The sequence below is a fragment of the Terrapene carolina genome, unplaced genomic scaffold (genome assembly GCF_002925995.2).
Source record: "Terrapene carolina triunguis isolate 2854851 unplaced genomic scaffold, T_m_triunguis-2.0 Scaffold66, whole genome shotgun sequence".
NCBI classification, from domain to species: Eukaryota; Metazoa; Chordata; order Testudines; family Emydidae; genus Terrapene; species Terrapene triunguis.
Window position 1 is genome coordinate 19,420,543 of NW_020664417.1, and position 27,946 is coordinate 19,448,488.

Below are 27,946 nucleotides of genomic sequence, written 5' to 3' on the forward strand. Positions count from 1 at the left end.
TCTACAAGGGGACCAGTAGTTTGGTTAGGTGATAGTAAGTTAATAAAACAAGTAGGATGTGAGGGATGTTGATAAAGTGGGGTGGTGGTGCGAGGAGAATGTAGCTGGTTAGAGCCTGGTGGGATCGCACCAGTGAGGGGACTTGCAGCTGAACGTGGTGATTACTGGGGTGCCATAGCTTGGAGAAGACACTGATGAGTCAAGCAGAGGATGAAGGGGAAAGGGCTGAGCCAGGGTTGGGAAAGCCAGTTGGCTGCTGATAGTGGGCAAGAGCGAGGAAGGGTCAAACATTAGCAAAGGAGCTGGGGTAGGCATTTGGAGGAGGGAACAATGTTCTCATTGTCTTTAAATGTGTACACGTCTGTTCAGACCTAGAGAAATTCACACTATCCTTCCTTATACAAATTGATCTGTCACTTGGCAATAGCTTATTTGTAGGAATCATGTCAAGGAAATAATTCCGCTGCTAGCTACACTCCTTCTTATAATAAATAAATAATAATAAATGGAGATATCCTATCTCCTAGAACTGGAAGGGACCTTGAAAGGTCATCAAGTCCAGCCCCATGCTTTCACTAGCAGGACCTAGTACTGATTTTGCCCCAGATTCCTAAGTGGCCCCTCAAGGATTGAACTCACAACCCTGGGTTTAGCAGGCCAGTGCTCAAACCACTGAGCTATCCCTCCCCTTCTTAGCCAATCTGTGCTGAGGACATGGTTGTCTAGAACAGAATGTTCAGTGGCTATGAAATCACAACAATCATGGAGGAGATAAGTCAATAGGGTTGGAAGGCCATACAGTAACTGTACATTTGTGTATATCTGCTGCAATGCTGAAATACCCACAGAATTTAGTCAACTACTACAAGTACAGCGAAGAAATGGATTTTACTTTATTTTTACTTGAGAGCATGAAATAAAAATGCATTTTATGATAAAATACTATGCATTGCATACTACTTAGCATGACTTTTGGTAATTTCCTTTGCAAGGAAAATGCAAGCACGTTCTATTTTCTCACATTTTGTGTTTGCATATATATAAATGATATAACAAACTGGACTAGACAGGATAATCTATACTGCTAATGTACATTACAGAGGTTTATTTGGTACCTGCATGAGTTTGATTGATGAATTTCCTGCTGACAAAACAAAAGAGCAGAAGGTAGGGTTTATGAGGTTTAGAGTTATTGGAGGGGTTTAAAGTGGGTTTTTAAAAATTTGCTTTGTACAAAAGGTTCTGAGGAAGGCAGACTATTGAAATGCATGAACTTGATGTTGCTAGGTCCATTATAACATCTCTTCAAATAAAGGTTGATACTTTTGTACTTTTGGAATCTTGTGGAATGAGTTCATATTCTATGTGCAGTTGAACTGATTAAATTATTGTACAGTTCTCAAAATAAGAGGATATAGCTATATTCACTTTGTTTTGAACCACTGAAAAAGAAAATATGAAGTAAAATTAATGGAAGAAAAATCATAATTGAAGCGTTGATTTTGTCATAAGTCTCTTAGGGTATGTCTACACTACGAGAGTAGTTCGATTTTAGTTAAATCGAATATGTGCAATCGATATTAGAAAGTCGAACGTGTGTGTCTACACTAAGGACAGTAATTCGACTTTGTCAGTCCACACTACCAGGGAAAGCGTCGACATTGGAAGCAGTGCACTGTGGGCAGCTATCCCACAGTTCCCGCAGTCCCCGCTGCCCAGTGGAATTCTGGGTCGAGCCCCCAATGGCTTCTGGGTAAAAAATTGTGGCGAGGGTGCTTTTGGGTAACTGTCGTCATCCGTCAGTCACTACCGCCCTGCCTCCCTCCCTGAAAGCGCCGGCGGGAAATCAGTTCGCGCACTTTTTGATCAGTGACAGCGCGGACGCCACAGCACTGCGATCATGGATCCCGCTGCGACCATCGCTGCAGTTGTGGCCGTTCTCAACGCCTCGCACCTTATCATACACCTTTCCCAGAGGCAGATGCAGAGAAATCAGGCGAGGAGGCTACGGCAGCGGAGTGAGGGCCTGAAGTCGGAGAGTAGCACAGAGCTGTCAGAAACCACGACACCCAGCGCCGAGGACATCACGTTTGCAATGGGGCATGTGGATTTTGTTGAACGGCGATTCTGGGCCCGGGAAACAAGCACGGACTGGTGGGACCGCATAGTGCTTCAGGTCTGGGATGAATCCCAGTGGCTGCGAAACTTTCGCATGCGGAAGGGGACTTTCCTGGAACTTTGTGAGTTGCTGTCCCCTGCCCTGAAGCGCAAGGACACCCGCATGCGAGCAGCCCTGACTGTCCAGAAGCGAGTGGCCATAGCCCTCTGGAAGCTTGCAACGCCGGACAGCTACCGGTCAGTCGCGAACCACTTTGGCGTGGGCAAATCTACCGTGGGGGTTGTTGTCATGCAAGTAGCCAAGGCAATCGTCAAGGTACTGCTGTCAAAGGTAGTGACCCTGGGAAACGCGCAGGCCATCATAGATGGCTTCGCTGCGATGGGATTCCCAAACTGCGGTGGGGCTATAGATGGGACTCACATCCCTATCCTGGGACCGGGCCACCAGGCCAGCCAGTACATCAATAGAAAGGGGTACTTTTCAATGGTGCTGCAAGCACTGGTGGACCATCGGGGACGGTTTACAAACATCTACGTCGGATGGCCGGGCAAGGTTCATGACGCTCGCGTGTTCAGGAACTCTGGTCTGTTTAGACGGCTGCAGGAAGGTATTTACTTCCCGGACCACAAGATAACTGTTGGGGATGTGGAGATGCCTACAGTGATCCTCGGGGACCCAGCCTACCCGCTAATGCCCTGGCTCATGAAGCCCTATACTGGCGCCCTGGACACAGAAAAAGAACTGTTCAACTACCGGCTGAGCAAGTGCAGAATGGTAGTGGAGTGTGCTTTTGGCCGTCTCAAGGGGAGATGGAGAAGCTTACTCACTCGCTGTGATCTCAGCGAAACCAATATCCCCATCGTTATTGCAGCTTGCTGTGTGCTCCACAATCTGTGTGAGAGCAAGGGGGAGACCTTTATGGCGGGGTGGGAGGTTGAGGCAAATAGCCTGGCTGCTGATTACGCCCAGCCAGACAGCCGGGCGATTAGAAGAGCCCAGCGGGACGCGCTGTGCATCCGGGAGGCTTTGAAAGCCAGTTTCAAGGCTGAGCAGGGTACCCATTGACTTTTAAGTTTGTGGACACAGAAGCTGAACTTGCCCCCGTTTCTTTACCCAGTTGCCGTCGACTATCCTCTCCAATTACATACCCCCTTCACCCCCTTCCCAAAAAATAAAATCTGTTCTGTTTTGTTCATGGACACCGTTGTCTTTATTACTGTTTTCACGGGAATGTTTTAAACCTGGGACGCAGACTGTGGCGGGGAGCGGGTTTAGGGTTGTGATGCAAATGATGCTTCTAAACTCCAGGAATGACAGGCTCCGCGATGGTGGACTGGTTGTTTCAACGGAGCCTGCCAGCCCTCCTGGCCGGGACTGCGTGTATGTGTCGGCTATGTGACTGTCTTGCAGGGGGAGGAGGGTTACAGATCCCCTGCTGCGCGGCTCTGTGATCCAGGGTAAGGACCGCTGCATAAGATCTGTAACTGCCCTCCCCCGCCACCAAGTCACAGAGCAACACCACCGCCCCCACCACACAGAACATGAAAACCACCTCCCAGACTGACCAGGATAACTAGTCACTGCACTGTATATGTGCCCTGCTGCTGCACCTGCCCCCTGCTAAAGGTGACTGTCCTGTCCAATGACCAAGGCCCTTCCCCCCCCTCCAGACAGACTCCCCTCCAAAAGAAGAGGATGGAAACAGAAATGAACAGAAACGTATTCTTTATTAACAACCGCACATGGAACGGGGGGGTGAAACTTGGACGGGGTCTTGTGTGAGGCGGGTAGGAAAGGACTTTTCAAATTTTGGGGAATGAGAGCCTTCTAGTGGTAGAGCAGTCCGCAGGGGTGGAGTGAAATTTTTCCCGGCCCCTTCCACCCCTCCGTGTTTGGACTTTGGGTGAGGGGGGTATGGGACTTGGTGGCGGGGCAGGGCAGTTACAGAGAGACTGCAGCGGGGCTCTCTCCTCCTGCCTCCGGTCCTGCAGAACATCCACAAGGCGGCGGAGCGTGTCCGTTTGCTCCCTCATTAGTCCAAGCAGCGTTTGAGTAGCCTGCCTGTCCTCCTGTCGCCACCTCTCCTCCCGTTCAATGTTTGCCCGGTGCATTTGGGACAAGTTCTCCCTCCACTGTGTCTGCTGGGCTGCCTGTGCTCGGGAGCATTCCATTAGTTCAGCAAACATGTCTTCCCGTGTCCTCTTCTTCCTCCTCCTAATGTGCGCTAGCCTCTGGGCAGATGTGGCTGTGGGAATTGGAAAAAGGGAGTGAATTCCTGAGACAGAGCAATGTATCTGTGAACAGAGAACATAGTCTTTCTCTGTGAACAAGACCATGCAGAGCACCTATCACACGCGCACTGAGGACAAGGTCGAATTTTCGGCCCTCGCCTACAGTGCCTGCGGTCTTGCTGTGGCGAGCTGAGGAGCAGGGCAGGACACCGGACTTTGTCTAGATGGCAAACATGGTAAGCCGTAGACTTGTGGCCGCTTAAAACTTTAAGAGTGGCACTGGCCTCCTTTCACATAGAAAGCAATGCGAGTCTCTGCTGGCAGCAATCCTGCAAGCATGAACTCTGGCCCTGTCCCAGCCCCTCGCGGCTGTAAACCGCGTGGCTGTAAACCGGCGGTTGCAGTTCTGTAAAGGGACGGGCAAGCAGTCCCAATACTAACTTTCCCCTACCTAATTCACAGCAGGGAGTCATGCCTGACATCACCCTCCTGAAGGTCTCCGAGAGCCAGAAGGAGAAGATGCTCCGGGACAGCCTGCAGAAACCGGGGCCATTTGCTGCACTGCTGTGCAAGGCCATGATCCCGGAGTACCTGCTGGCGTTGTGGCAGGGAAACGTGTCCTACCACGGGGGGCCTAATAAGCTGTCCCTGCCCAGGAACCTGCTGATGAGGCTTGAAAAACACCTGCAGGAGGTGTATGAGGAGTTCTCCCCGGAGGATGTCGCCTCGATCCCCGGTTACATTGACCAGTTCTTGGCTTAGGTGCCCTTGGAGGGACAAATGACTGCAGGGTTTTGGGCACTATAATCATGAAGCGGACATTGTGAGATTTTTTTAAAATGGTTCGGACTATATATTGAGGCGCCCAAAGACGGAGTAATCATGATACACTTTGCACTGATTCCCCTTTTGTTTGACTTTCCTGTTTACATGTTTTTAAGCACTTTACCCACTGTTAATATTTTCAATCTTCCTGTTTTGTTGCAAATAAATGTTTACATGTTTTAAAGCACTTTAGCTACTGTTAATATTTTAAATATGCCAGTTATGTTGTAAATAAATGTTTGGATATTTAAAACACTTACTGCTTGATCCTTCCCCTGAATCTGTGTCTGGGGTAACGGCTGGGGAGGGTTGGTAGGGGATCTCTGTCAGGGTGATGAAGAGCTCCTGGCTGTCGGGCAAATCAGCGTTGTAAGCGCTGTCTACTGCCTCGTCCTCCTCATCTCCTTCCTCCTCTTCCCCGTCCGCTGAGGAACCGGCCGCGGACAATATCCCATCCTCAGAGTCCACGGTCAGGGGTGGGGTAGTGGTGGCGGCCGCACCTAGGATGGAATGCAGTGCCTCGTAGAAACGGGATGTGTGAGGCTGGGATCCGGAGCGTCCGTTTGCCTCTTTGGTCTTCTGGTAGCCTTGTCTCAGCTCCTTGATTTTCACGCGGCACTGCGTTGCATCCCGGCTGTAGCCTCTCTCTGCCATGGCTTTAGAGATCTTCTCATAGATCTTTGCATTCCGTCTTTTGGAGCGCAGCTCGGAAAGCACGGACTCATCTCCCCACACAGCGATGAGATCCAAGACTTCCCGATCCGTCCATGCTGGGGCCCTCTTTCTATTGGATTGCACGGCCATCTCTGCTGGAGAGCTCTGCATCGTTGCCACTGCTGCCACTGCTGCTGAGCTCGCCACGGTGTCCAAACAGAAACTGCGCTTCAAACTGCCCAGACAGGAAAAGGAATTCAAATTTTCCCGGGGTGTGGCTGGTCAGAGCATCCGAGCTCGGACTGCTGTCCAGAGCGTCAACAGAGTGGTGCACTGTGGGATAGCTCCCGGAGCTATTACCGTCGATTTCCATCCACACCTAGCCTAATTCGATATGGCCATTTCGAATTTAGCGCTACTCCTCTCGTTGTGGAGGATTACAGAAATCGATTTAAGGAGGGCTCTATGTCGAACTAAATGGCTTCGTGGTGTGGACGGGTGCAGGGTTAATTCGATATAACGGCGCTAAATTCGACATAAAAGCCTAGTGTAGACCAGGCCTTAGCCTGTGCTGACCAAGTATACTGATGCCTTTATCTCAACCTCCTGCAACTATATGACTCAAAACATTAAGTGCTTTCTTTGAGCAAGAAAAGCAGCCTCAAACACAAATACATTTCCTTTACCAACTTAGACCTCTCTTTTGCCTCCTGTGATATGGTGGACAAATCCCATACTGGATCAGGGCAAGAAAGGGTTAGTAATCTGCCCTGCACACTAGGGCTAAAGTCAATGTGACCCACAACCCTTGCCAACAATGAGAGAACACTAGCGGGAGGAAATAAAAAAGGCAGAGATCTTGGGTCTGAGACAGAAAGGCTGTGGGATGAGTAGCTCTTATCTAGGCACCTTAGGAGCAGCCAAATCTGGAGAGAAAACTTGGACTTGGCTTTAGGTTATCTTCTTATTAATGTATTTGTTTGAATGTCAAATCGCAAAATGAGGATGAGTTTTGATCATACACAGTGCCTGTGGACTGCATCTTACAACAGGTGGGGAAAGTTTCCTACTCATACCTATGTTTTCCATAAACTTGGAATTATCTTTGACTTTGATCTTTCCTTCCCCGTACGTATCATTTCCTCCACAACACTGCCTCAAGTGTCAAGCCTCAAGGCTAGGATTTTTTAAAACAGCAGACTGCAAGTGAGTATCAAACTCTTACCAGGATAATCACTGGACATAGACTTATGTTAAGACACAGGACAGGATGAATATTTGAGTGAACAGCATTTCTGTTTAGAAAGGCTGGTTCTGAGAACAACATCTCTCTCCCTGGGTCTTAGCAGGTCTGTTGTGGCTGAAAGTCACTTTTTTGTGCAGAAAGCAAGCTCAGTCTATATACCACATAAATCCTCAAAATAGGGCTGAAGTGGTCACCCTTATGTCCTTTGCCAAATAAAAAGTTAGTTATGGTTGTACATTTGAGAAAGAGGGAGGCACATCATCATAATGCATTTGAATCACTTTTTTGTCTATCTTTAATTCTGAATCAACATGAAAGCTTGTAATTTATAAACAAGTTTTTTGCTTGATACTAAAGCACCAAATATAGTAAAACTGTAAAACTGTTCAAACAACACACACATACCCTTATGCTTCAGAGAATAAACCATACCAATTTTATTCACTAAGTATTATATTACTAAAATGTGCTCTCCTAAACTTACAAGTTGTAAGTACATGCAAGGTGAATGATTTTAGCCACTTGAATCCTGTTAACATCAATGACAACTGTATGGCTAAAACCCCACACAATCCTTTGAACATTTAGGAGCTTATGTTTCAGGAACACTAGAGGAAGGTCTCCTCATCCCAATAACAGTCCATAATGATAGGCACTGTGGACTAGATCCATTGCTCAGTTACTCCAATTTTACAGCAATGTGACCCCACTGATTTCAGTAGAGTCCCAACAATATAAAACAAATATATTGCAACACTGGAGAATCTGTCATAATACCTCAACAGGTACACCTTGATGTCCTCTCACAAGGAAGTAGGCAGTGTAGGAATATGATATTAGAAAGACCAAGGTACAAAACAAGATTAAACTAGCTAGAGATATAAAGGGTATCAAGAAAACATTCTATAAATATATTAGACACAAGAGGAAGACCAAGGACAGGGGAGGCCCGTTACTCAATGAGGCAGAGAAATAATAATAGAAAAAGTGGAAATGGCAGAAGTGCTAAACGCCTTTTTTCTCCCTGTTTTCACCAAAAAGTTTAATAGTGATTGGATGTCTAACATAGTGAACACCAGTGAAAATGAGGTAGGATCTGAAGCTAAAATTGGGAAAAAAACAAGTTAAAAATTAATTACACAAGTCAGACATCTTCAAGTCACCTGGGCCTGATGAAATACATCCTAGAATACTCAAGGAGCTAACTGAGGAGATATCTGAGCCATTAGTGATTATCTTTGAAAAGTCATGGAAGACGGGTGAGATTCCAGAGGACTGGAAAGGGGCAAATATATAAAAAGGGGAATAAGGATAACCTGGGGAATTATAGACCAGTCAGCTTAATTTCAGGACCCAGAAGGATAATGGAGAAAATAATTAAGCAATCAATTTGCAAACACCTAGAAGATAATAAGGTGATAAGTAACAGTCAACATGGAATTGTCAAGAACAAATCGGGTCAAACCAACCCAATAGCTTTCTTTGGCAGGGTAGCAAACCTTGTGGATAGGGGGAAAGTGATAGATGTGGTATATCTTGACTTTACTAAGGCTTTTGATACAGTCTTGCATGACCTTCTTGTAAACAAACTAGGGAAATACAACCTAGATGGAGCTACTATAAGGGGGATGCATACCTGGTTTGTAAACCATTCCCAGAGACTAGTTATCAGTGATTCACAGTCAAGCTGGAAGAGCATATCAAGTGGGGTCCTGCAGGGACTGGTCCTGGGTCCAGTTCTGTTCAATATCTTCATCAATGATTTAGATAATGGCATAGAGGGTACACATATAAAGCTTGTGGACGATACCAAGCTGGGAGGGGCTACAAGTGCTTTGGAGTATGATATGGAGAAATGGTTTGAAGTAGATAGGATGAAATTTAGTAAGGACAAATGCAAAATACTCCACTTAGGAAGGAACAATCAATTGCAGACATACAAAACTGGAAATGACTGCCTAGGAAGGAGTACTGCAGAAAGGGATCTGGGGGTCATAGTGGATCACAAGCTATATATGAGTCAATAGTGTAACACTATTGCAAAAAAAGTGAATATCATTCTGGGATGTATTAGCAGGAGTGTTGTAAGCAAGACACAAGAAGTAATTCTTCTACTCTACTCTCTGCTGATATGGCCTCAACTAGAATATTGTGTCCAGCTCTGGGCACCACATTTCAGGAAATGTGGACAAACTGGAGAAAGACCAGAGGAGAGAAACAAAAATGATTAAAGGTCTAGAAAACATGACCTATGAGGAAAGATTGAAAAAACTGGGTTTGTTTAGTCTGGAGAAGAGAAGACTGTGAGCAGACATGATAACAGTTTTCAAGTACATAAAAGATTGCTACAAGGAGAAGGAAGGAAAATTGTTCTCGTTAACCTCTGAGGACAGGACAAGAAGCAGAAGGGGAAATTTTAGTTGGACATTAGGAAAAACTTGTTAACGGTCAGGTAGTTAAGCACTGGAATAAATTGCCTAGTGAGATTATGGAATCTTCATCATTGGAGATTTTTAAGAGCAGGTTAGATAAACACCTGTCACGGATGGACTAGAAGATAATAGTTAATACTGCCTTGAGTGCAGGGGACTGGACTAGAAGAACTCTTGAGGTCCCTTCCAGTCCTATGATTCTATGATATGAATATATGGTGATAAAGGACACAAAAGTGAGACTCTAAGGTGAGAACTTATGTTGGAAAAATGACTATCCATGTTAACAAAAGATTACTGCTGCTATCAATATTTTATCAATTTGCTCTTGCAAAAAACATGACAGGAGGATACTAATTTCTACTACTGTAACTTTAAAAACATAAAATACAATTCTGCTTCCAAACCTGCACTTTAAATTGTTGTCAAATTTTATTGGAAATACATTTAATTTGATTTCTGACAATCTAACCCTGTTTAGCCATTTCACAGTCGGTGAGCTGTAAAGATGTTTCTGCCTCATTTCCAGTTCTTGAACATGATTTAGACAATCAACCGCAACATTAGTCAAAGAGATCACTAGCTAATGATTTCTGACAGGCGCTGCAGTAACAGGCTAAGACCCAGACTGGGCAGCAGCATCTGAGGGTATTTTACTGGAGCCAACAATAGGTGCTGGTAGATAGATGATGCAATGTGCACTTAATGCCTCTCATGCACTTCCAGAAAAAGCACATAATTCTGACATGGCAGTAAACAGAATCTTTTTTTAGACATATTATGCAGTTAAAATAAAAACACTGGTGCTTCATGGGCATTTTAATCTGCAATTCAGTAAGAATACTACAAAAGATGTCAAAGGAATTTATATTTTGTTGATTTTTTTAAGGCAGCTCACACTACTACTGTATTTAAAAACATTGGGTCAGATCACAGGAAGGAAAATTTACCAAAATATTCCGTCCTGGAGTTTCCTTTCATTTCTTCTGTTTTGCGGTGGGGTTTGAACCCCATCCAGAAGAAAAGGGAGCTGGTCTCCAAACCTTTTCGGGTGACAGGATCTTCCAAAGGCAGCATCACCAAAACAGAGGACCTATGCCTCCACATTGTCTTTGAGGCTTTCTGCTGCAACCGCTCCTATAACCCCATTAAAGCAGAGGTTCCACACAACAGAAGGTCTCTCCAGGAAAATTACTGCAAACCAAAGCTGCATCAATTTTTCTTCAGATTTTCAGAGGGCTGGGAGTGATATATGTCCTTCTGACCCTGGTTTGCTCCGTTCTTATGTATTGTGATTGATCCAAGCCAGTTGGGTACAACAAAATAGTCAAAGGCAGATATACTGGCCACTGGATTAGCAGTTTTCTGTTCCCTGACTGACCAGAGCAGGGGCTGCTCCAGGCTAATGAGAACACCTGACTCCAATTAACCTGCAAAGAGTCAGGTGAGGCCATTAAGGTAATGTGAACACCTGACTCTAAGGCCCTTTTTGATACTATAAAAGGGCTCACTCCAGTCAGGCTGAGGAGAGCAAGTACAGCTGAAGGGCTGGTTAATGAAGACACCCTCAAGTCATTGGTAAGGGAGCCCTAAGGTAAGGGTGAAGAAGGGAGAAGCAGGAGAGCTGTGGGGAAGTGGCCCAGGGAAATGTAGCAACTCTGGCAGTGAAAGGTTGACTGCCAACAGCTGCTACCATTAGGGTCCCTGGGCCGGAACCTGGAGTAGAGGGTGGGCCTGGGTTCCCCCCAACCCACCACTACAGGAACACCTCATGGGAGGGGAAGACAGGCCCCTGTCAGGACAGGAGGCTAAACTGTTTTTGTATGAGGCCATCGGAGCAACAGAGACTGTGAGGGTTCTCTCACCAACCTCCTTGCTGGCTTATGATGAAAAGGGCTCAGTAGACTGTATCCCTGGCCCTAGAGAGAGAAGGGCTACGTGCAGGGTTGCAGTGAGCCTCTAAAGCTAGCATAAACTGCCTGGAAGCGCGAGGACAAGGTCGGAGCTCTACCACAGTATGAAATGCCCTCTAAATGTGGATCAACAGGACATAAACTGTCTCACTATACTGAGCAAGCAAGCAATCAAGCTCCTTTTATTTTATTTACTAAGTATACTTCTAATATTTAATTTTCAATATTATTTTTCTGTTTTCTGGAGCCAAATCTTGTGATCCTTACTCTGTTTTCACCCAGTCGCTACATATGTAATTTTTGTGTGTGTGTGTATATCCATTTCATCTATCAGTTTTTACACTGATTGGTTAAGTGTCTACATGCCTACAGACCTACCTGAGTAAGGGCTAAGCAAAATCTGAGTATGGGTTTTATGACGTGGCTCCTGCTGAATAATTACATGGACTTAATTGCAAAGTGGAAGAAGTCAAAAGGCAAACTGAGATTTTTTTAATGTACTTATTATGGTAGAGCCTGCAGGCCCCAATAAGGATCAAGGCCCCATTCCTCTAGACACTGTACAAACAAGTATGAAGATACAGTTCCTGCCCCCAAAGAACTAGCAGTCTAACACCCAAATCCTGAAAACATTTATGCATGTGAGTAATGTAAAGCATGTGAGTAGACACATTGAAACCATGTGTTTCAAGCTATTAATGTGCATATGTGCTTGCAGGATTAATGCCTTGGAAAGAAGAAGAATATTCCACAAATCTCTTGCTGACACACATAATATATATTACATAATGTATGTTTTGTATAATGTAATGTATATATTTTGGCAGAATGGATTTGAATTGATAGGATGTAATTACAAATAATTTAGCATCAAAACTTATTTCAAGGGGTAACAAAAAACTCCCACTGACTTCAATGGGGCCAAGATCTCACCTCATATGCTTAGCATTTTGCTGCATTGGAGCCTTAATGACACACAACATTTATTAGGTGATTAAATAAAGGTTAATTATGGTCACTTTTCCCCTCTAATATTTTGTTATTGATACTCCTTCTTATGCTTCTTTCTTCATCAGTACTACTATTCCTTGTCATGATTTTCTGTGCTGTAATCAGCACTAACAGTAACTCTTAATTCTGATTCTATTTCTGCATTGGATGTATCAGTTCAGTCATTTATAAAATAGTCATTTTATAATCTCCCTTACTGAACTTCATATAAGGTCTGACACAATACAAAAATATCCCAACCAGTTCCCTTAGTGCAGAAGTCTATACATGCCTCAAAATCCCAGACATTCTAGTATAGTATTTTTGTACAATTTGAAATCTTCATTGCATGAGCCATTACTATAGCAAAGGTTGTTGTAACCCTAATTTAGAACTGGAATGTAATGTTTTCAAAACCAGCCACTTCGGACATATTTCTTCGAAATAAAACATGGTATAACCGTCTGGAGGGAAGAAACTTCATCTGTTATCCTTTAACACTGATATAAGAGGAAAAAACAATTTATGTATCCTTTCCATCCTGACAGATGTGACAATGGCTACAAACACTATGCCTGCCAAGAGCTTTTATCAAGTATGTTATAACAACTAGTAATAAGTGTAAATAATAAATGGCTACGATCTTATGGGAAACAGTGGCAATACTAAACAATTTTTGGTGCTTGCTGATGGGGATCTGCTAGTCTTGGAATTCCCTGGCTTCCCAGTAGACTTTTGGCCTGACAATAAACAACAGTTTAATACTTTATCTAATCCCAGCCAGGAGGTGAGTTCAACAGCAAGCTTTTGCAGATGTTCACATCCAATAATTTATCCATAATTGATGAAACAGGGAGGTCAGATGTAATGGTTGCTACTATTCCAGCAACAAATAAATGGTTATTGACAAAACAAGCCAGTGTGGCGCTGAGCAGTGACAAGCATGAAACAGTGCTGAGACAGAGGTAGTGATAAGAATACAGCCCTTCATCTTGAGAATGTCTGAATATGATGTGTGTCGTAAGGGCCACGCTGACACATAAGCAGATGGAGGTGACTTATAAAGGAAAAATGAGATTCCTCAAGTACATACAAGACAAAGTCAGACAGAGGCAGCGAAGGAAACAGAGAGAGAGGGGTGGACAAGACTGGGGACTTGGGTAAGTACAAATGCATGAACTGTTCAGAAATGCCTTTGTAGAGCAACACTGTGATCCAGATGTCTGAATTGCTTTTATCACATAGCTGTGTCAACACTAATATACCTGGCTGTCAAATTGCTGTAGCCTCCTAAGACCCTAATATCATAGTGTATGCATGTACATGCTTCAGTGCCCATAACTTCTTACCACTGAGTTTCTATCAATATTCTGCTTAACGCTTACTTATATCTTTATTTCTATCCATAAAAATGTGTTTATATAATAAAAATCTTCCTAAATTAAAAAAAAACCAAATAAAAATACAAAGTTGCATTGTATAGAGAGGAAAAAAAATGGAAATAAGCTAGGAAAGCATTTTATAAAATTTAAAATGCAATTTAAAGAATCTAATTTCTCTGTGCAGATATGAAAGTTAAAGGCAAAGTTCTAATTCAATAGGAAACCTTGCATTTTTTGTACGTCTTAACCTATATACAAAATATACCGAATGGATTAATAGATTATATTTTTATTGACTGAATAAAACTTGAGTCATTTACATGCAAATAAACAGTTTAAATCAATTCTGCGCATCCATTTCAATGCGAAAAGATAATAATTTTACAATGTTTACTGTGTAATGTTCTACTATGAAAAACAGTAGAATGAAATGGTGGCCATTATTGCTATATGTAGTCATAAAAAGATTTCAGAAAGAAATATTTTAAATATTAATATTACTAAAATCACTTAAAGCACTAAGGAATGTTAAATCGATTTATTTAGATGTACAATTTACTTCACACTTTGCTACCAATTCTTTTGATCAGCTCTAAAATAATATAAAAGCTGAAAGTAAAACAGTAAAACAAACTGCTGCTAGCAATGCCACAGCAAGCTTTAGGGTTTTATAGTATAAATTGGCATATTGCAATGTTCTAGCTTTTCAAGTTATTCATCTGTCTGTCAAACAATAAATGTTTAAATTCTTTAAGTCTAGACAGTAGACCTTCCCCCTCACTCTTATATAGCTGTTATGATTCCAATCCAGCAAAAACTTTAAGCATGTGCTTAAATACATGAGTAATCCCACTGAAGTCAATGGAATTACTCACAGGCTGAAATTTAAGACCATGTATAAGTAAATGAATTGCTGAACTGGGGGCCTGATTATAACAATTTAAGAAACTAATCATTATAACAGTTTGTTCATATTCAATTATAATATTCTTTTAAAATGCCCACTCTTTTCATGTTAGCTATATGTGCTATGGAAAATGTTTGAAATCAAACTAAAAAGCCTCCTCAGAATTTAACGATATTTGCATTTCATTAAGAAATTGAAATTTGCCTTATTTTCATGAAAATCCACCTACTGTTTTGAAGTTTTCACACAAAGTCAATTTCAGTTAAAGTAAGGTGGATTTGCAACAAAAACGTACAAATTCATGGGGTTTGTATGATTTTTGGTGCAAATCCTCCATTTCTCAAAACATGCAAAAAGCTCAGTTTTTGTGGGTATCTAATCACCTGAGAAATGAACTGTAAAATTTTTCACAAAAACATTTCCAGATCTTTCTCAGCCCTGCACACCAGAGTTCTTACATTTCTACTTTTTAATAAAAAGATTGAGCACTAAATAACTCACTCTTATATAGTTTTGTATTTAATTTTACTTTTTTATCCTATGAGAATGACACAGATTGAAACAGTGTCTGGAAATGGAAGGGTGGTCATTTTTAACTAACTGCACCAGAGAACAGTTTCACCATAAGTGGCAGAAAATGTCCCTTAATGTACCTATTTTGACCCATGGAAGGAAACAATTGAGATTTCAAAAGCCTCAAATGGGACAAAAGGGCTTAATTGTGGCTTTAAACTGCTACAAACTCTGCGTAAGGGGCATGGTATAAAGGGCACACACAATTTGGCTCCTGACTCCCACTGTGATAATAGGGGATGGGGAAAATGTAATCTGCACCAGCCTTATACTTAGCAATGATTACACCTTCTGCTGCACTGGCGGACACATAGGGTTTGTCTTCACCACAAATGAAAGAAAAATTCTTAACATGGGTTAGCTAAACTGTGTTAAGTAACTTGGGCTGAAATAGTAGTGAAGACACGGCATGGGAATAAGAGGGCTCCATATACTTTCTCACTCCCTTGCACCTCAGAATAGCTGGTGTTATGATTGTGCCTTCAATGATCAAACACGTCAGGCAGTTTGATATTACAGCTATGTGAACCTTCTGCAAGGAAACTGAAAACCAAGTAAAACTCTGCTAGCATCATGTTCAAACATGAAAGCTAAACCAGCTACATTTTGTGAAAATTATTTAGATTGCAGAGAATCTTTCACTGATTATCAGGAACAAATTTTTATTATTTATTTCCAGTTTGGTAGCACAAAGGAACCCAGCCATGGTCCTTTACCGTCTTTGCATAGCTATTAATTCTTTGTGTGCATGTTTTGTAGTTTCATAATAAAACTTGACAATCAAAAATCTTGTGTTCAATAACTATGTGAAGTCTAGGGAATCATATGCAATGCATAAAAGTTAATGAAACTCTAGGTTTGGAAACTTAAAGCAAAATTGCACAGATGTGACACAAATAACAAAGCCAGCAAGTTTCACACATTATCATCTGATATCGAGAAATACTCAGTCTTTTAGACTTCCTGACACCTGTTCATTGTGCCGATTCCCCTACTGCCTGTGACACAAATTCCCCAACAACAGATACTGATGGTCATGTAAACGTGTTTATGCTGAAAGGTTGATTTATTTTAGATTAATCTATCAGGATAGGTGGCCAAGACTATAGCTCATCATCTTTTTAGTCTGGGGAAGGGGGGAAATGGGGGTTTAAGTGATCAAAACTGAGAACTAAAAGAGACATGAGTCTCCTACTCTTGAGAAGCAACCCTGAGACAAAAAAGTCAGGCTATTAACTGTAAGAAGGGATGTTTATAAATGCTATTATTTTCTGCTGTATCAAGGCTTTCCAAAAGCATGATAATTTTCTGATCTAGTAACATGCTTTCAGTATATTCTATTTTTCTTGTTTCCCATGGCATAATATTTTATGTTAATTCTAATTTTTTTAACTGCATCACTTTTAAGGGGGGTTCCCCTCAAAGGGCATGTTACCCAAGAGAAATCCAGTCCATTAGTGATGGAGCTATTCTGACACCATTAGCTGAGCAAACAGGAAAGCATTTTAACCACAGACCCCAAAGGAAAACCACTGTTTTGCTCCAAGACAAACAAGGTGGGAGGCAGTATCACTAAGATGCAAATTTGGGTGTCATAGGTGAGCACTGAAGGGAGAAAATGTCATGACATTTTAGAGAAAGGGCACTCGATTCAGTTCCACTCCACTCAACCCTCTGTTCCCATCCCTCTTCAGGGATCCCTGTAATGAGAAACTTCTTAGAGATGAAGATGCTTCTCTAAAACAAAGCAATCAACGAAATCCCTCATGGTACTGGTAAATGCCTAGCACCACCAAATCCAAATTAAAAGGTTAGATCTTCTTTCCAGATGAAGATTGGAGGAAGCTGAACAAATTAACTGAATGTTCAGGTTTCATGTGGTGACCCTGGCAACAATCATCTCTTCCCTGAAGTTGTAGGACTGGTTCAAGACTCTCAGCCTGAGAGATTCATAATTACACATTTCACTCAGGGTAATACAGAGAAACTTTTTTGTGGGCAATGATCACTACCAATACAAGTGCCCCCATTTCCTTTTGCTACGAATCCTCAAATCTTCAGCGAATGCCTGGTAATGGTGGCACACCTCATAAATGTGTAAACCTTAAAAACTTATCAATATTTGGACAACTGTCTCATCAACCCCTGATTTACACAAAGAGTCTCTTCTGACCTATATGTACTGTGCTATCAATCAGAAGTGCTCCTTCACTCAGATGCAAAGTTCCCCCCCCCCCAAAAACAGACACACACACTCCAGAGGAGGAACACCACTGCTTTCCCTTAAAGAATTACCGATATTCAAAAACAATCAGAATGCAGAGTCTAGGTATGATCAGATCTTATCTAATGTTTCTAGGCTATATGGCCTTCTGCATCCATGTGACTCCATTTGCCAAATTTCCTACAATCTTGATTAAGTATCAATTATAGAACTGGAAGGGACAGACCACTGCTGATAATACTTCAGCAAATTCAAAAATCCTCCATGCAGTGGACAATATCTTATAATTTCCTTTGGGAGTTCCAGTTTGCTAAGCATCTCTATGTGTAGTGATAGGAACGGATACCTCAAACCTAAATTTAGGAAAACATCTAGACAAAACTTGACCTGAAGTTCAGGCTTCTCGTCAATATATTCGAGAATCAAGCAATATATCTGACAGCAAAATGTTTTCTTCCTTGCTGCAAGGGATCAGTGGTACAGACAATAGCAGACAATACTGGGGCTATTTATTATCTTGAATGTCAAGGGAAAGCAGCTCATTCCCGTAAAGGTAAAATCACTTTGAGAATGGTGCATACCTAATCAGGTGTATCTTGTGATCTTGTAGAACTTCCCCCTAGCAGGTAAAAAATCGTGCAGATACCACAGTGATGGGCATGACAAACATGATTAGAAAAATTCATTATATAGCAGTGTACACATTAATTTTAGGGCCACCTGCTTCATATGTACCCATTTATATTCTAATTGCCTATGTGAGCTGAAGTGAAATTTTCATTTGATTCTGATATACAGGTTAGTGTATCATACTACTTTGGGAATCCTCTTTGATTACTTTAATAGAATCATTTAAGATGTTAAGAAAACTTAGGGTCTTAGAGTTTAAGGTTTGGCCTATAGGGCTTGCCTATATCTCTTTTCTTATTGGTTTCTTTTCTTATGGGTTTGGTTATTTGTTTTATTATAATAGGGTATAACAGGTTTATAGGAGTATTTTTGGCTATAACTCAAGGGACCTACAGGTCACATCCTGTATGTTGAGCTAAGGCAAAGTTAGCATATATATGCTTGGGACCTTTCACCTAGATAAGTGGCGATGACCTAAAGCATAAGGTCCATATATGGTTGCAACCCTTAACATAGATAGATAAAGGATGCCTTGGAGCAGGGTGATATGAGGGGGCTACCTAAGTTCATACCCTCTTTAAACTTATCAGGTACACCACAAAGAAGTTGGAAATAACCGAAATAACCACTTCGGCCAGAAATAACAAATGTGAGAATAAGCTAATGTCATTAATATGTAGGCATATATCATCAATATGTACAAATGTACCAGCCTATGGAGTAAGTGTACCCCAACCTTTCTGTAGGTGAGGAAACTAAGTTTGGACATAGAAGGAGGGCTCAAGTGTTCAAGCTCTATATGAGGGGTGACCCACAATGCCAAGTAGGCTTCTTAGTTCTTTGTTTATTATCCTTTTGTTTATTAGTCTATTCGTTCTCAATTGTAAGTTTTAAGTCAGTTAGTTAAGTAAAATTCTAAGTTAGCTTATTTAGTCTTTTATAGCTCTCAGTTCTTTAGTTTCTCCTAAGCTCCTAAATTCTTGAGTGGGAGGTCACTCAAGAACTGAGGAACCTGGACTGAACTCTTTTGGCATGCCAGAGGCGAGGCTGGTCCTTTGTCTTTTACCACCACATTATCAAGGAAGGGTTTGAGTAGATTAATCAAAAGTTTATAGTGCATAATATCACATGTACATCTAGAACAACATTGTTGCCTTTGTAACTCTGATTATTTTACCATTTAATTACTATATCATTTATCTCAATAAAAATCTTTAAGGCTACATTTGTCTAAGTGTGAGCATCCTTGTCTTACATTCCGAAAGTCCTTGCAAACTCTGTGTAGCCTGATTCTGGGACAAGAATCTTATCTTCTGATCAGATCAACTGGTGAGTTTATAACCCATATTATCTAAAATAACAATATTAACCTCCTAAAATCAGGAAACAAAGGACAGGGGAACCATAGATCATCTAATCTGAACTCCTGTATAACACAGGCCACCAACACCACTCAGCACCCATACACTAAAACCACCCACTGAAATAAATCCAAAATATTATAACCCACAGGAGACTAGATTATTATGTGCCACAGACATAGAACAAGAAGTACTGAGGTTCACCAGTCCCTAAGGAAATGATTAAATGAGATATACTCAGCTAATCCTGGCACGTGACCTGCACCCACATGGTGCAGAAGAAAGCAAAACAAAAACAAAAATAAACCACCCTAAGTTCACTGCCAATCTGACCTGAGGGAAAATCCTTCATGATGCCACGTATAGTGATCAGTCAGATCCTGAGCATGTCATCAAGAAGCAGCCAGGCAAGTCCCTGAGAGAAAGAATGCTCAGACACCTCAGAGCCCTGGTACACTCTGCCCAATGTCCCTTTTCCAACCATGTCCATCTCTGATGCTTCAGAGGAAGAAGTTTAAGAAACCCTCCCGGAATACACTGGGGCGAAAATTCCTTCCTGCCCCTTGCTGGTGGCCAGCTGAAACCCTGAAGCATCAGCTTTAAGAACATAAGTATTATAAGTTTTAATCATGGGTGTGATATTGTGCCATAAATCATCATGTTTCTTTTTGCAGTGTTGAACGTTGCAGTCCCTATATTATTGCACATTAAAACATACCTTATATGGAATATAGAATTTAATATCCATTTTATAAGGATTTTATTTCTGAGTGGTCCCTATTGTGAATGCTTAGACAAGAAATGTACACAATGTACACTGTGATTTTCAGTTAGGCATGCAACTATAATTGAAAGTCAAATCGGGTGCCTAACTCCTTAAGGCACTTTTGAAAATCCAGCCATAAAATCTACATTAACTTTAAAAAACCATATCAAATATGCAATAAGTTACTTTGCCATATACAAGATTTCTAATTATATGAAAATATTTGTAACAAATATTTGGTTAGCAATACAATTTTGAAGAGAAGCATCTATAGCAAGACCTACTGTCAAGTTAGTCTAGACAGCAACCAGCTAACCTTTTCATGGCAAAATCCACAGTAGACTTTTATATTTCAGACATTTATACTTTTTTCCAAGCATGGCAAAAGTAATTAGACACAATTATAAACCGGACCTTGCTTGACACACAAAAATACCACAAAGATGTTAAATGGAGTTAAGTCTCAAGCTTGCAAAGACTTACGTATTTAACTCTACACACTTGAATAGTCCCACTAAGCTCAGGTCTGGTTTACACTACAGAGTTAGGTCGAGGTAAGGTAGTTTACATTGACCTAACTCTGTTAGTGTCTACACTAAAATATTCTCCCACCTATGTATCTCTCCCACTACACCAACCTAATAACTCCACCTCTGCTGGAGGCATCGCGCTTAGGTCAATGTAGTTGGGTCAACACAGTGTCAGTATAGACACTGCGTTGCTTACATCGACTGTTGCTGCCTTTCAGAAGCCATCTCACAATGTCCTACAGTGACAGTTAAATCGCTGCAAGCACGCCTGATGAGGACACGCACCGCCGACACAAGGAGTGTAGTGCGGACATGCAAAAGCAATTTAATTACTGCAGTGGCTGTACATTGAGGTAACTTAGGTCAACTTAATATTATAGTGTAGACTTGCCCTCAGTCTTTGCAAAACTGAGGTTACACGTATCAAATAAATAATTTATCATCAACAATTAGTCAGGTTATATACTACATGCTTAGCAATACAAAATTCTATTCACTGAAAATATTCCATTCTCTAGACAAAGAGGCTATATTTTTGATATAACAGATTGTAGCTTCATAATTTCAACCTTTTAATTACTGTGTCAGATAATGAATATTTTGAACATATGCTTCTCCACTTTGTTAGAAGAGATAATGAAAGAGAAAAGTTTATATGCATACTGGTGTGTGTGCATGTTGGGGGAAGGGAGTGACACACTAAATAGCAAAAGGAACCAAATGGCAACAATTTGAGGAAATGGTATCTGTAACAGCTGTTCCTTTTAGATTCCCCTAGAAGAAGACTGCCTGAGGTGGGCCACAGCACAAAAGGATAAAGAAGATGAAAACTCTGATGCAAAGCAGGAAAATAACTGCTGAGACCCCTGAGTCTACACTCAAATAGTCCCAAGCTGAGTGGCAAGACCTCTTTAGCATGCTACAGAAGCTGGTGATGAACTACACATTACCATGAAGCAAACTGGCTCCTAGCAGTATTGTTTGTATGTTATGTGTAATGATAAGCAGTAGTCCTCTGGGAACAGGATGCAATGATTTCATCTCTGTAAGCATCTGAGCTCCCCTTGGATACAGAGACCATTAAATTGAGAACAGAAGGGTAAATTTTAGGCAATGATTTCTAATTGGAGAGTAAAGAAAATTTGTGCTCAATGGCACTGAAACCATTGATATTTTACTGTTGTATATGCTGATCACAGTTGAGGATGAAAAGAATCCATGAAATAAAATACTACCTATTTCTTTTCTCATTCTCATGTGGGTTCGTGTTTTTTGTGTGTGTGAAAACTAACCTATTTTTCTAAATGCAAGTCTTCTCAGTTTATGTAAAGAGTTGATCTCACAATTTTATACAACATTCATAAGTTAAACTCTATTTAATATGTTTATTTTAATTAGCACACAAGTGATGAAAATATTAATAAGTGAGGATACTTAAAGTATTTTATGATCCACCCTAGTGAATCCCATTTACATTCTGTACTGTATAGGGAGTGTTTCATATTTAACAAAAAAGGCAAATTTTGTTTTCTACCATCTGTCAATTGTTTTTATCTGTTGATTAAAAACTATTATAAAACACATTAATATATAAAGCTGAGCATCTTAACTGAAAGAACAAAGATTCCAGCATCCTCCAAAAAAGCAATTATCTGATCCAGGGTCAAAAAGCCACAGGTTAGTAAATGGTCACCTGGTTTCTAACCTTCCTGTTTTAAGAAAAAATAATGCAAGAGATGGTGATGAGAAAACTCTGTCTGACAATATCATAGTCCTCAGATAATCTTGGGCTGCTTTCAAGTATGGTTTTGGCCTTTAAATGGAACGAAGACTATGCTTGTCTTGTTGGTCAAGGAGCTTCTCCTGGTCATGAACAAATCAAGTGTCCATGCCAAATTCTTTATTTCTATTACCGGTCTTTCTGGTCATTGTTCCCATAGCTCTCAGACACCTGTTAATGCAGCAGCAGGAAGGAAAGAAAACTTGGAGTGTTTGTGGTCAAAAACTTGTGGACATGCAGAAAAATTTCAGCACAAGGAATTCTAGTCTAATCTATTATTCCAGAACCTGGAAAAAGCCAAAAAAATCCCTCTTTCTCCTTTGCCACTGCAACCACTAAATCTCACTCTGTAAAGTATTCTGGATCAGAAACTGCTCTTTCAATCTGAAATGCCTTCATTCAACTTCATAACCCAGAACCTCTGAGTGTGAGGATTTATCAGCCTATTCACATTGATCATCCGCAGTATCAAGGTAGGCTTCTCTGAACACCAGAAACCACACATCTATAACAGGACAAATAACATGACACCTTCTTTTCCACAGTTCAGTCAATCTGCATGTAAGAAAATCCAAGAAGCATTGAAGAATCATGAAAAAGATAACAGAAAGTTTCTGGAACATCAAGTTATCAATGCCTCCTTTGAAGAGGGAATCCATCATCAACTATAAGCATACACTAAACAAGCTGATACTGAAGAAATCATTGCTCAACTCAACCAACTTCAATTATTATCCGGTTTCCAGTGTTCAATTTTTGAGCAAGTTAATAAAATAAACTAGTGAAGAGTCCTCTCCACGAAACATGTCTGTTGCTAGAACACTGGATCCCTCCAAACTGAGTTTAAGGCTTGGGCACGCACAGAGATGGCACTGGTTATTTTGATGAATGTCCTTTTGTTTGTCCATGGACAAGGACAAAATACATCCATATTCATACTACTGGATCTCCCCATAACATTGTTACAGTTGATCATCGAATGCTGGCGTATTTCCCTAGAGATACAGCAGTGATTGACAGAAGCATACTCGGTTGTCACTGATCTTTCCTCTAAAACTGATCCAAGAGGCAGAGATGGACTATTGGTCCTGTCCTTCCAGAATTCTCACATGTAGAACTCTTTCCCATCCTATTCACCATCTGTTCCCAGCAGATATTTCATACAGGCAATTGTAGTAAAATCATAAAATAAATATTAAACAGTAATAAAAACTTTCCTCACTAAAAATAGCAAATCAAAATCTACCTTTATTTAAGGTCACTTAATAGCAAAGCCAAGGTAATTGCTTGCAGACAAATTATAAAATGCATGTTAAGAAACGTTAAGTAAACTCACTATTATTGCTGTCTGTTCTTCTCCAGCAGAATGATAGGCTAGCCCTAAGCAATAGGCAGCTTCTCCTTCCATCTTCTTATCACCTCCTAAAGGGGAGGAGTTGGGTTATAATAACTCTTAGTTCTAAACAATTACATTACTACTGACAGCTCTTGAAAATAACGTACATCATTTTTTAATAACATATGAAATTTTTCCTTATAGCTTGTCATTTATCACTTTATAACATTGATGTTTTCCATGTTTATCTAGAGCACTTATACTCAATTAAAAAAAGCCACAAACATAGGAAGTGCAAATGTTTTCATGAGACAGAGCACACAGTTTGTCATGCTATAAGGTTCTCTACTATGAATTGTTTCACAGCACTGCCACCACCTCTCCAAAGACAGTCACGAAACACCTTACATTTACAGGGTCAGTATAATATCTCCGTATAGTTATTTAGCTACGTACAAAGAGAAACTTGGTGCAGCAGAAAGAAGTCAGGGAGACAGTTACAGCTCCCTGATTCTCAGGATAGGTTTCCACACCGGCATAGGCTAGAGCAGCCTGAAAGCTGCTGTAATCTATACTAGCCGGCAATGGTTCCAGGAAATGCTACACAAATGGTGGACAACTGAAGTACAGCACATTTTGGATGTGCCTCTTCCTTATTCCAGAGACTGGAGGTGGCAAATGAGTTAGGTAAGCTAATTTGGCCCCACCGAGAGCTCCCAACAGCGAATGGAATTCTCAGCTGGCCAAATGGGTTGCTTTCTTGGCTCTTTGCACTGCTCCAGCAAAAGGAAACCTGGCCTGTATATTTAATATTCTAATTAATATACAATAATTTATTTATATAATTTTTTCAAAATTAACCCATCCAGAGTTTGGGGATATATACAAAAATTGATTAGTAAAGGAAACAAATTGGAATCAATGTCCAAAATATAAAACCTTTTTTCATCACGCAATACTGCCCATTCAACACATAAAAAGCCTAGAAAATGAGCACTGAAATGAGTCCTGAAGGTCAACAAATTCACAACTCCTGCAGCAGTATAAACATCTACACATGAAAAAGGAAGATTATTTACCTCTAACTGATGTTCTCCTAATATATTGTCTTAACAGATCCACACTCATGGAAGTTCGTGTTTAGGCTCCAAGTGTCCTGAAATCTTTGAAAGTCATAATTGCTGAGCCCATAAGGACACCCCCCTACCTAAAGAATTGAACACACTTGGAAAAATTATAAAAGCAGGCAATCCCAAACCCTTCTGTTCTTTTTCCTAAGATTCCAAGTGGGCACGGAAGGAGGATGAGCAAATATGGCTCTATAGACGAAACACACTCAAAACCTTTCTTTTTCCTTCAAGAACTGTCTCTGTAGAGCCTGAATCTTGAGAAACTGTTTATCAGTTTCTGGTCCAGATTCAGCAAAGCACATAACCACAGGCTTAAGTCCAGTGGAATGGATTGAATGCTGAAGAGAGATGGATTTAAGCACTAGCTTAAACTTAATCATGTACTTAAATATTTTGCTGAATAAGGGCCTCTTTGAGGGAGAGAGGGGGCTTTTGAACAGAGATTGAAGGACTGCCCTTCTGAAATGAGCATCTTATCTTGTTTAAATATCTACAGAATAATGGTGAGTAAAGGTGTGAATTGCAGAACTCCCACAAGTTTCAAAGACACATGTTTAGCTCTAAGGCCATCTGGCAGTGAATAATGGATTTTTCAATTTTCTGGCATTCTGAAAAATTGGGGAAAAAAGGTGTTTTGGGTCAACCCATAAAAGAATTTTTTTCAAAAATTTCAGCAAATTGATAAGTTGAAAAAAGTTTGTTTAGCGTTAGAGCATTTTTTAAATTTCTATATTAAACAAAATTAAAGAAAATTTAAAACCAAAAAGTTGGTTTGGTTTTCTTAACTGGAACAATTTGGTGAAGTCAACATAAATTTGTGAAATGGTTAGGAATTGCCAAATCTGCATTTTTTTTTCCCAAAAAAAAGTTTTGGTCAAATTTTTTTGACCAGCTCTAAATTGTGGCATCTGCCTGGTGGTCTCAGTGCAGAGTCAGATCCACTTTGATAATCTCTTAACAATTCTCTTGACTATATAAATAGATAATAAGAAGCATGACACAAGTAAGGTTTCGTTTTGTGGTAGAATATATGCCTATTTGCAACAGTTATTGCTTTAAATGGTCTTGGAACTCACACTATTGAGTCACATGCTCCCAGGAGTGGGGTTCTGAAGAAGCAAGTCTCAAAAGAGAACTATTAGCTTCTGTGTTGAAAAAGAAGTAGGACAGATTGCTTAAGGGCCAAATCCAAAGAAAGAAGGAACCACCCAATCAACATTCAGACAAATGCACTCAAAAAAGACACACATTCAAAAGGACTGTTATGGAATGAATGGAAACCTCAGATCCAGGATGTAGTAAATTTTAAAAAAACATTTTGCTTTATCCTCAGAAAATTACAGTGTGGGAGTGCAATATAGATTTGTAAGCTTTTTTAAGGTATTTTAAAGTATTTAACTTTTTAACAGTATAAAGAAATTTTAACAATATTAGATCTTTAGAAACAATATGACTAAAGAAAACAAACAGAAATAATTCAATATTGTTTTAAATAATGAATAGCACAGTTAATGCTTAATTCTATACATTTTATACTGTTCTGTATATTACACAGAACAAACTTTATTTTATTTCACTCTCACAAATTTTATTTTACAAGACTAAACACATAAGGAGAATTTTTTTTTTTTTTGGCCACTCTGGCTGAAGCTTGATTCCACTTACTTCTTAGGGACTGACTGATTGATCAATACTTGTATATATTTTCTTAACATTTAGATTAAAATTTCTCTCCTGATAAATTTCAAATTACTAGTGTGTATTAACCATAATTCTTATACAAAAAACTATTAAAGCTGCCACAAAGTTAGCATAACAATGCTAATTGAATAAAGGTGATTATACAATATCTTCCATTCTAATTCTGGGAAACACATAAAATCATTTTTTTCCTTCAGAACATAGAAAACTGTAGATGTTGGAATCTAATGACATCTTCCAACAAATAAGCATTATTAAGATAACCCAAAAAACAGAAAAATAATCTGTACTTTCTTAAAATCAACTGTGATGGTTCACTCTCCCTTTTCTACTCCCTCTCATATATAATAATGCCCCATAAATAAGCAGCTGCTTTGTAACTGTTCAGCATCTGACATCATATATTCAAATGGCATCCTCATCTTTCCATCAGCTTTTGGATTCTTACTACAGATAGTCAAAACACTAAGACTGTCATGTTAGCCATCATATACAGCATTTCCTGAACTTTAAGTTTTAAAACTATTTTCAATATTTCAGGTATACTGGAAAGGCTGCAGTAGGAAAACAAATGGTTTTCTTTCCATAATTATTTATCAGTCATGTAGAATGAAACATGAGTGATCTGCCTGATAACATTACTAAGGAAATGAAAAACCAACAGTGGCTAACCTACAAAAATCTCAACTTCTGTAAATGACCTTACTTCTGATTATGGGTTCATTGTTTTACAACACTATAGTCCCAGAAGACTGCATTTTTGGAGATAAAGCTTTCAAGAAACTAATGGATTCCTTGCTGTCAGCAAGAAGGCACTTCTGTTTTACAGTGAGATTTGGAAGTGTATTGATGGCATTTGTCTTTGAATTTCATAGGAAATAATCATTCAAACCCTTGACGATTTTTACCTTACTCCTGGGAAAATCAGAGACTGCACATTAAAGAAAGGAATGTGAAAGTGTTATTTTCCACCCACCTTTTTTTGCCATTTCAAAAGCTTTTATTAGAGTTTTGATGGCCTGTTGGTGTTCTTTATTTTCTAGCATTTTGTCTGCTAGTAATGTGTAAATTCTCCAGAGATGCTCACAGGCCAGTGAGTTGTAAGTATGGCCTGTCTCATCATTCCACATCCGTCCCAGTGTCAATTGATGGAATGTTTCATAATGCTCAGCAGCTTTCATGAACTGACCTGAAAAACACAACTAATTCATAAATA

At 40.3% G+C, this 27,946-nt stretch overlaps 1 protein-coding gene across 1 annotated transcript in view; it reads right to left on the reverse strand.

Annotated features, from left to right (window-relative positions):
- Positions 1–27,946, reverse strand: part of TTC29 (tetratricopeptide repeat domain 29) — a 193,257-nt gene that overhangs the window by 100,707 nt on the left and 64,604 nt on the right. The window contains exons 5-6 of the mRNA XM_026648148.1: positions 27,707–27,919; positions 23,900–23,985 (exon numbers count right to left, since the gene is read on the reverse strand). Of these exons, the coding sequence (XP_026503933.1) occupies positions 23,900–23,985; positions 27,707–27,919 (299 nt within the window). The remainder of the gene's footprint in view (positions 1–23,899; positions 23,986–27,706; positions 27,920–27,946) is intronic.